The 8468-nt window shown below is 47.6% G+C and overlaps 2 protein-coding genes across 2 annotated transcripts in view; both read right to left on the bottom strand.

Annotated features, from left to right (window-relative positions):
• Positions 1 to 549: 549 nt before the first annotated feature.
• csnk2b (casein kinase 2, beta polypeptide) lies at positions 550 to 6017 on the bottom strand. The gene is made up of 7 exons (XM_017426290.3): positions 5865 to 6017; positions 5061 to 5142; positions 4874 to 4976; positions 4557 to 4672; positions 4315 to 4390; positions 4044 to 4233; positions 550 to 2584 (listed from the first exon to the last, which is right to left on the bottom strand). The coding sequence occupies exons 2-7, from the start codon at positions 5130 to 5132 to the stop codon at positions 2494 to 2496; spliced, it is 648 nt and encodes a 215-aa protein (XP_017281779.1). The 5' UTR covers positions 5133 to 5142; positions 5865 to 6017; the 3' UTR covers positions 550 to 2493.
• Positions 6018 to 6726: 709 nt separating this feature from the next.
• prrc2a (proline-rich coiled-coil 2A) overlaps positions 6727 to 8468 on the bottom strand; it is a 15133-nt gene continuing 13391 nt past the window's right edge. The window contains exon 20 of the mRNA XM_037975810.1: positions 6727 to 6731. Coding sequence (XP_037831738.1) covers positions 6727 to 6731 — 5 coding nt within the window. The remainder of the gene's footprint in view (positions 6732 to 8468) is intronic.

Raw genomic sequence — 8468 nt, 5'->3', positions numbered from 1 at the left:
CAGCCCGATTTAAGATGGCCGCCGCAGCCAGCCAGCACAAGGATGGGCTTTAGCTTTGAAGCGGGGAGTGGCAGTAGCCGAGAGTAGTCCTCGAGCGCCGGCGAATCACACGAGGTCTGACAGCTTTGTCATCGTTGGATGATCTGTTTAAAACGAGACGCCGCAGTCCTGACGTCACAGCTCTGCGGTCCAGTTCTCCATTTTCCTCCCCCCGCCCCCCCCTTCACGAGTGACCAGGCGAGATAAGACGAATTCAAAATAATCACCCCTGCGTGACTGAGGTCTTATGATCGTGTGTCATGGTGTGTAACTGTTTAGTTTAACCACCGCTGCTGTTTCCCAACAGTCATGTGAAAAGTGACAAGAGCCACACCCGAGAGCCAGCACTCATTCCCACCGCAAGACGGCTTCCAGCGCTGGAAATCACGCACGTCAGGAACGCAAAACAACAAAAAAACAAGGTCTGTGGCAGATCCACACCTCGGGCGACACGCTCCCTCTGGCTGCTTCGGGGGGAGATGAGTTTTAAACACAAAAGACAAAAGAAAATGAAAAGAAAATAGACGTTTATTGAGTTTTCTGGATCCTAATCACCTTTTTGTCCCGCCGCCACCCCGGAAACACGAACACCGAGCAGCTGGAAACCTGAAAGCTGAATCTGTCGCGGCCACACAGAAAACAGGCAGGAGGTGGAGGTGAGGGGGGGTCCGTCTGCCTGAAGCTGAATATAAATAACTCAGATCGTCTTATTTAATATTTGCCGAGGACAGGAGGGGCGATCTGTGACCTGGAACGTCTCATCACAACGAGAAACTCCGATTCAGATGCAAAATTACATTTTTTATGTAACAAACTTCTACCGAACTATACATACAGGCGTGGATAAATCTGATGGTACCTTCACGGTTAATTAAAACTTTCCCTTATTTCTCGTCTGATGGACACGTTCGACCTGAATTAGCATCGCGGCTGTCCATCCATCAGCCTGTCCGGACCGGAGCTGATCCCAGAGCTGCACGCGACACATGAAGGCCACCTGAGCGTCTCCAAGCAGCTTCGTGTTCCTCTGACCGCAGCTGACGAGGTTAGGAAAAATTTAAAAAAGTCCACGGGGCTGCAGCCAAGCTCCCAGGCTGCGGACGCAAGAGGGCGTGCGACCCCGGGTTGATCAGACGGACTGGTGTGGACGTCAGGAGGTCAAAACGTCGAAGGAGAACCAGGAGGCGCCGCGAACAACAGGAAATCACCCAAACGTTTCCGGGACGGATGAGACAAACCTGAAGGGAAGCGTCTGATTTATCTGCATCTGTAGATTTATTTCTATCTGGCTGACGTTGCAGCACGACTTTAAGAGTGCTCCCGTTACAGAAAAATAAAAAAAACCTGAACATGACTTTTAGTTTGTTTCGGCGCTCAATAATTTCAGCTCCAACTGTCCTCAAAAACAGGACTGGAAGAATATTTGTCATTTATTTCCACCTTTTTACAACAACAAACAAACAAACAAACATATGTGGAGGTGACAGCTTCAGATGGTAACACTCATTTGACTCGGTGGTAAAAACAAAAACAAACAGTTGCCGGCTGGTCGGACACTGAGTTTGTGGGGGAATAAAAACAGGAGCTAAAGACCGACCTGCACAAAAAAACCCAAACAAATAAACAAACAAAAACCCACGTGTTTACATGTCATTTGTTGGAGAAAACACCAAAACGAGCCCTAACAGCTCCTCACCAAACAAACAGCCGTTTAGTGATTTACGCTTCTTTAATTTTCCTTTTTCAGAGCAAATTATCAGCTATTAATTTAAAAAACAAACAAGGAGCAGAAGCCTGATCCGGAGTTAGGCGTCCGGGGGGTTGGGGGGGCGGGGCTTTTCTAGCCTTCTGCGCCGACACATGCAGGACGCACACGGGCTCGTTACAATTACCGGTTTCTCCTGGAAACAATCCGAGCACTTTAAGGCAAATGTTTAGACAAACTTCTGTGTGCAAACTGTCTCTGAGCGCCGGTCTACGCCTTCATGCACTAACGGGGGGAGAGGTGGGAGGGAGGGGAGCATCCAAAGACAGAGGGGGGAGGGGGGTTTACCACCACCGTTCACCTCACGCTGCCAAACACAGAACGGCCTCGGAGCCGAGGAAACGGGACTCGAACGCTCAAGCTTTTCCTAACCCGGATCTAAAGAGCTCGTCGCTGAAACACGCCGGAGCCACGAGCGAACGGAGGAGAGCGCCCCCGGGTTCGATCAGCTCCGGCTTTTGGCACCTATGAGGTTGGTACGGTAAACCATGTGTGTGTGTGTGTGTGTGTGTGTGTGTGTGTGTGTGCATGCCTCGCTCACGCTTAAATCTTTACACTTTCTCTAAATCAAAAATAATACAGTCTTCATGGAGGGGAGGGGGCATCTGAAGGGCTCTGCTGGATTTAGGTGACACCCCCCCCTCCTCCTCCTCCTCCTCCTCCTCCTCCTCCTCCTCATACCCGGCGCTCTAACGGATCGCCTTGACGGGGCTCTTGAAGCTGGAGGCGGCCTGCAGCTGCAGCTGGTACGCCATGGGGTGGATCTTAAAGCCGTACAGCCTGGAGGACAAAGATCAGGAGACGGTCAGAGACATCAGGAGGCGGTCAGAGACACAGAGACATCAGGAGGCGGTCAGAGACACAGAGACATCAGGAGGCGGTCAGAGACATCAGGACACAGAGACATCAGGAGACAATCAGAGACACGGCGGTGTTGTTGTTGTCGAGATGAAAGGCTGGAGTTTGCTGTCAGGGCGCGGTGCGGCAAGGCGTGACCGCCGGGCGTTTCAGTCAAACTTCAAACAGACTGAAACAGGAAGTGAGGACACTGGACTCATGTTTGTGTTCTCGCAGTAAAACGAAAAACTCCATGAAACGAATATTTCAGGTCACCATGACTCGTTCAGCGCCGTCACTCCGGCGACAGATGTTTTACTGACGGAGGACGAGTTCTCTGAACCATCGGCCGCAAATTAGAGAGGAGCCATGTTGCCGCGTGTCTTCTTGTTAATTATTCATTTATTTGTCTTTCAGGCTCAGATTTTAGACGCTCGAGTGAAGCAGGAACCACCGCTGTTAGGAGGACAGGCAGACTTCAACCGCAAACATCTGAAAGCATCACATCCACAGCGCTCAACAAGCAAACTCCACTTCGCTCTCAGACTGCAGGTTTACTGGAGGTTCCTACAGGTTCTAAAAGGAGGCGGAGCGCCAAGTTCTCAGGAACCAACTTCCAGTTTCTGTCTATGAGGCTGACACCATGTCTGCTGAAGACTTTCCTTTTTGACAAATTCTATAGTTTGGGTTTCCTGAGGGATCCTATAGTTCTGCTGCTGTAGGCTCAGACTGCTGGAGGACAAACTGTCCACATGTCCTCACTCTGCTGCTGGAGGACAAACTGTCCACATGTCCTCTCTGCTGCTGGAGGACAAACTGTCCACATGTCCTCACTCTGCTGCCGTCTTTACTCTCTCTGTATTTGTAATTATTTCTACCATTAACGTCTTTATTTTTGTCTTTCTTCCCGTGGAAACTCCACCTGGACCGGTCCTTCTGTGTCCCTTCCCTGTCCTCTCTAACGCCCAGCTGCCCGTCCTGGTCCAGGTTCTGGTCCTGGTCCTGCTGGAGGTTTCTTCCTGCTAACAGGAAGTCTTTCCTGCGACGAAGTGACGGTTCTACAGTTTCCTCCGACAGAAAACTTTTCTTGTGATTTGGAGCTTTTTAAATAAACTTCATCGAACAGAAAGTCAGGATTTTAAACCAGAAGAAGACGTATCGATGCTTTAAGCTCTGCTGTGGATTTTACTTTCACCTTTTAGCTGTGACTCATCCCTTCCACACTAAGGTCTCATTAATTGCTAGTAATTAGCAACGACGTCCTGTTTGAGTTTAAGAAAATAATTTGTTTATTTTCATCCTGACTTTATGTTTCTGAAGCTCTGTGGTTTAATAACCCCACCCTCCCACCCCCCTGACCGTCACAAACATTCAAACAGTCGAGTTTCGCCGTCGTACTGACCTTGGGACGAACTGATTGGCCGGCCTCTTGGGCCGGTACTCCGGGTGAACCATGAAGAGCATGTGGGGGAAACCGGTGCCGAAGTAGGCTCCGTCTGTGTGGTGGTGCCTGGAGGACTTGGGCGTGTAGACGTCCATGCATTTGGGGCAGTAAAGCTTCACCATGGCCTCTCCTGGGATGTCTGACAGGCCTGTGGAGGAAGAGGAGACGTGAGGGAGCGGCGGCGGAAACCGATCAGAAGGTTTTAAACGGAACACGTTTATTTCCTCACCGATGGGAAGCATCGGCTGGTTCTCACAGTAAACACGAGGACAGTATCCAAAGTCTCCCTGCTGGTACTTCTCCAGCTGAAAATAAAGAAACGAGGAGAAAGAGAGACGGTTCATAATTCCAAACTTGTAGTGTTGTTTCTCTCTGTCTATCAGATGAAGTTAGGCTGAGAATCTATTAGACACAAAGATGATAATGATGAAAATAATGCGGCCATGTTGAATTTCACGGTCTGGCTCCTACCATCTGAGCGATCCCTCGGTTGGTGAGGATGTAGCGAGCGTGGATGAGGCCGTAGAGCATCTCGGCCGCCTGCTCGATCAGATCGCTCTGGTTGGGATTGTCCTCCAGTTCTTCATCTGAAGGTGGAAACCGAAACAAAAACAAAAATATAAAACAGACGTTCTCTGGAGACCTCGTCTCAAAGCGGAGACAGAAATCTGACCGAGCTTCAAACAAGCGCCGCAATGGACAAAAGACCCGCCAAACGTCCGCGGCTCCTTAAATGCTGCCTCCTAAACTGATTTGAGGCAGAACGGAGACGGAGAGCTTTAACGTGCCTGGTTCGAGGTCCAGGATCATGTCCAGAGCCTGGCGGTAGTGAGGAACCTGCTCGTTGAGGCCCGTCAGGTTGAACTTGTCCTGGATGTAGTCTTCATCCACCTGTGGTGTCAGGAAGGAAACGATCAGGCTTAAAGTCCAGAAAGGTCCGTCTGTTCAGTGTGTGTGTGTGTGTGTGTGTCTTACCTCGCAGAAAAACTCATTCCCTCTCAGCCCACAGAACCAGGATATCCATGACACTTCCTCCGAGCTGCTCATCTCTGAAGACCTGCGACAAAACAAAACAAACTATCAAAGTGCTGCGTTTACGTCCTTCAGTTTCACAGTTAAACACATTCACGTCGACATTAGACAACCATTTCAGAGCAGTGTTTGGTTTCATATGATCTGCAATATATAAATAAATAAATACATAACAAAACAAACTTGAAGTTACGACTAAGTTGAAATAATGTGCGACAGGTTTCAGTTTTTCCCACTCCGTCGACGTCAAGTGAACGCAACACTGCGTTATAACTTTTTAATAGCCTCATATGGCTAAACAAAGTAATTTATTAACAGTTTATTTATAACAGAAAATAAGAAAGACAGTATAACACTCATGATATTGTGACTATTTTTGATTTGGTGATCAGAAACAGCCTCAAAACTAAACCAGCTAAGCTAAGGCTAAGCTAACTGTTAACGAGCGGACATTTCTACACTACTTTTAAAATAATAATAAAAATAAAACAGTAACGTGTGAAATGTTTAAGTTAAGGGTTCTTTATGAACTCATCGCACTAATGGCAAAGCTGTCGTTTTAAATCAGGTGATGGTTGTGTGTTTATTAGCGCTGGATGTAGCCACTATTAGCCCGCTGAGCTAACGCTGCTAGCGGCGCAGCGTCAGGAAACAGGCCCGACCAGAGACCACCTCCCCCCGGTTCCTCCCTCTCCGTTTCGGCCTCTCGGCGCGGAAACACGCCCGCTAACGCTCGGGCTAACTTACCCGGGTTTAAACTTCCACACAGCCCAGGAAAATCCCGACAATCGAGCTGTCTCACAGGTGTAAATAAGATGGACACCAGCTCCCAGTTAACCCCGCAGGTTCGTCCTTTTTCCTCCGGCGGCTTCGGGCTCGCTGCTGCCGCCTACCGTCGACCTCCAGCAGCCGCAGGGTTCACCGCAAAACGGCAGCTAAAGGCCAAACTAAGCTAAATATTAGCTAAAAGCTAAATTTAGAAGACATACCTAAACGGCAAATTAAGCAAAACAGATGCTAAAAGTCAAACCTAGCAAAAGCAACAAGGAAAATGCTAAAATTGTGAAAAACCATAGCTAAAAGCTACAATTAGCAAAATGGTAGCTAAAAACAAAATAGTAGCAAAAAGCATTGATTTACAAAACCACAACTAAAAGTTAAAACTAGCAAAAAACAATAAGCTTAATGCTAAAATTGGGGAAAACAGATGCTAAAAACTAAAATTAGCTAAAAGTACATAAAAGCTAGAAGTAGCAAAAAAAATGCTAAATGCTAAAGCTAAGAGATTGATAGCTTAAAGCTAAATCTAGCAAAATAGTAGCTAAGTCAAACTTTGCAAAACAATAGCTGAAGGCTAAAATTTCATTCTAGTCCTAAAGTTAAAGGAGAAATCTCCCGGCTTCAGGGTGACGTCGAACATTATACGAAGGGATTTCCCAGCGCTACGACAGCTGGCAGAAATGGTACATTTCAAAAGGATATTTAAAGGATCATAAAACTTAAATTTAAAGGTAGATTAAGAAGGTTTTATGGTATTTTACTGGCTTTTCCCACAGATCTTACAGTAAAAATCCATATTTTGATGTTTTATTTTTGAGTTTATTCAGACTCATTCTGGCAGAACGTGAAAGAACGACACACGCGTTTCCATTTTCCATTAAATCAAAAGTAGTTTATTTAACTTTGCCTTCTCTGTATAACTTTATTATAATAAGACACTTCTCTGCTTGTACATTGCTCCCTTGAACTAAAAGTTGCAACATTTGTTTGTGGGAATGTAAGTCGGGGCGGACAGAACTCAAGATACAGACCGATATACATACATGTGTTCTTTACTAAAACCTTTAAATGCTAAAAACAGTTTGAACCACTCCGGGTACCTCGGTAATGCTGGAAACATAATACAATCTCTGAGACATCTCGCTGGAGCACACGGCTCTGACGTGGGCGCGTTCGAGGAGGGGCGGGAGGGCTGGGAGCCGGCGCCGGGCGAGAGGAGCGTTCACAGCCGAGGGCGATTCAGGAAACGGGAGGAGGGGGGTTGTTAGAAATCGGTCGGATCAGAAAACACACACACACACACACAAAAAAATAAAAATAAAAAAATCATCAAATGCCCTACGCACGGCGTCCCGGAGGCGATCTTCGACCTCCGTCGGGTGAACGAACAAACCCCAACATACAGACTGAAAGCAGCGACAGAACCCAAACAGACGTGAGGAGAAAAAACAAAAAATCGTGTTTAGTTCACATCGGAGCTGCGTTCCCGTTGTTTCGTGTCTCTCAGGTGGTTTAAAACGAGCTCACTCCAGGTCGGCGGTATCTGCTGCAGGTAAGACCTTCTTGAAAAAAAAAACCGAACACCACCTCAGGCGTGAAGAACCTTCGATCCGCGGATGGCGGCGGGAAGCGAACAGTGGGGGCGGGGTTTATGGTACAACACTGGCTCTGCGCCGCGGGCCCGAACAGAACGCCGGTCCTGCTGCGGCACGCTTAACGTCCCCAAATAAAAAACAACAAAAAAACAAACAAACAAACAACCCATGGATGCTTTCATACAAGGAGTGCTTATTAGAACATATTCAGTTACCTACAAGTTTATTATTAAACACATCCTGACCTACATCTGCTTTTTATTTTACTTCGCCTCCTGACAAGATCACGTTCATTTCCAAGGAAAAAAAAAAAGACGGAGGTGAGTGAGACAGAACGGGTCGTTAAAGTCCGGCTGGTTGTGCTACGACGAGGCCAGAAAAAACTAAGGGGGGGGGGGCTGCAGAGCCGCCCGAGGCCAGAGTCCGGTACAAACCTACGTACAAATATAAAAGTGAGCCCAATCCAAGCAGCGCGGCCAATTCAATCCCAGGCTTTTATTTTCTTAAATCGCGTGAGTTCATTTTTTTTTTTTTTAACCGATGTGGGGTTTGTGCTTGAACTGAGCATGTGTGAATGTCTATCCGTCAGAAAACAACGTGCGCCTTTCACAGCACGACCACATGCTTGTCAGATTCAGCGGGGTTGGAGGACAAACTGGGGTTAAAAATAATGAACGGAGAGCAAGACAGAAGAAGGAGAAATTTACACTAACGGACGGTACGAAGGATAATGGAGTCTGGGACAGGTGAGGATATAAATACCATCTTTAAATACCGCACGATGCACTAACGTGTTAAAGACGCCGACAGAGAAGCCATGAAGGTGGAGCGGTTTCATCCTTTTTTCTCTCTTTTCTTTTTTTTAAAAAACTCCGTCACTTCCTGTTCTTCGGCGACGGCCAGTTGCCGCGCTTCTCTCCGCGGTTGCCACCTCCATTGGCGGGCGCGCCTCCCCCTCCCCCGGGTGGTCCGCGGG

This window comes from Kryptolebias marmoratus, linkage group LG5 (genome assembly GCF_001649575.2).
Source record: "Kryptolebias marmoratus isolate JLee-2015 linkage group LG5, ASM164957v2, whole genome shotgun sequence".
NCBI lineage: Eukaryota > Metazoa > Chordata > Actinopteri > Cyprinodontiformes > Rivulidae > Kryptolebias > Kryptolebias marmoratus.
Note: the sequence above shows the minus strand (reverse complement) of the source record. Positions and strands in the feature narration are given on the sequence as shown.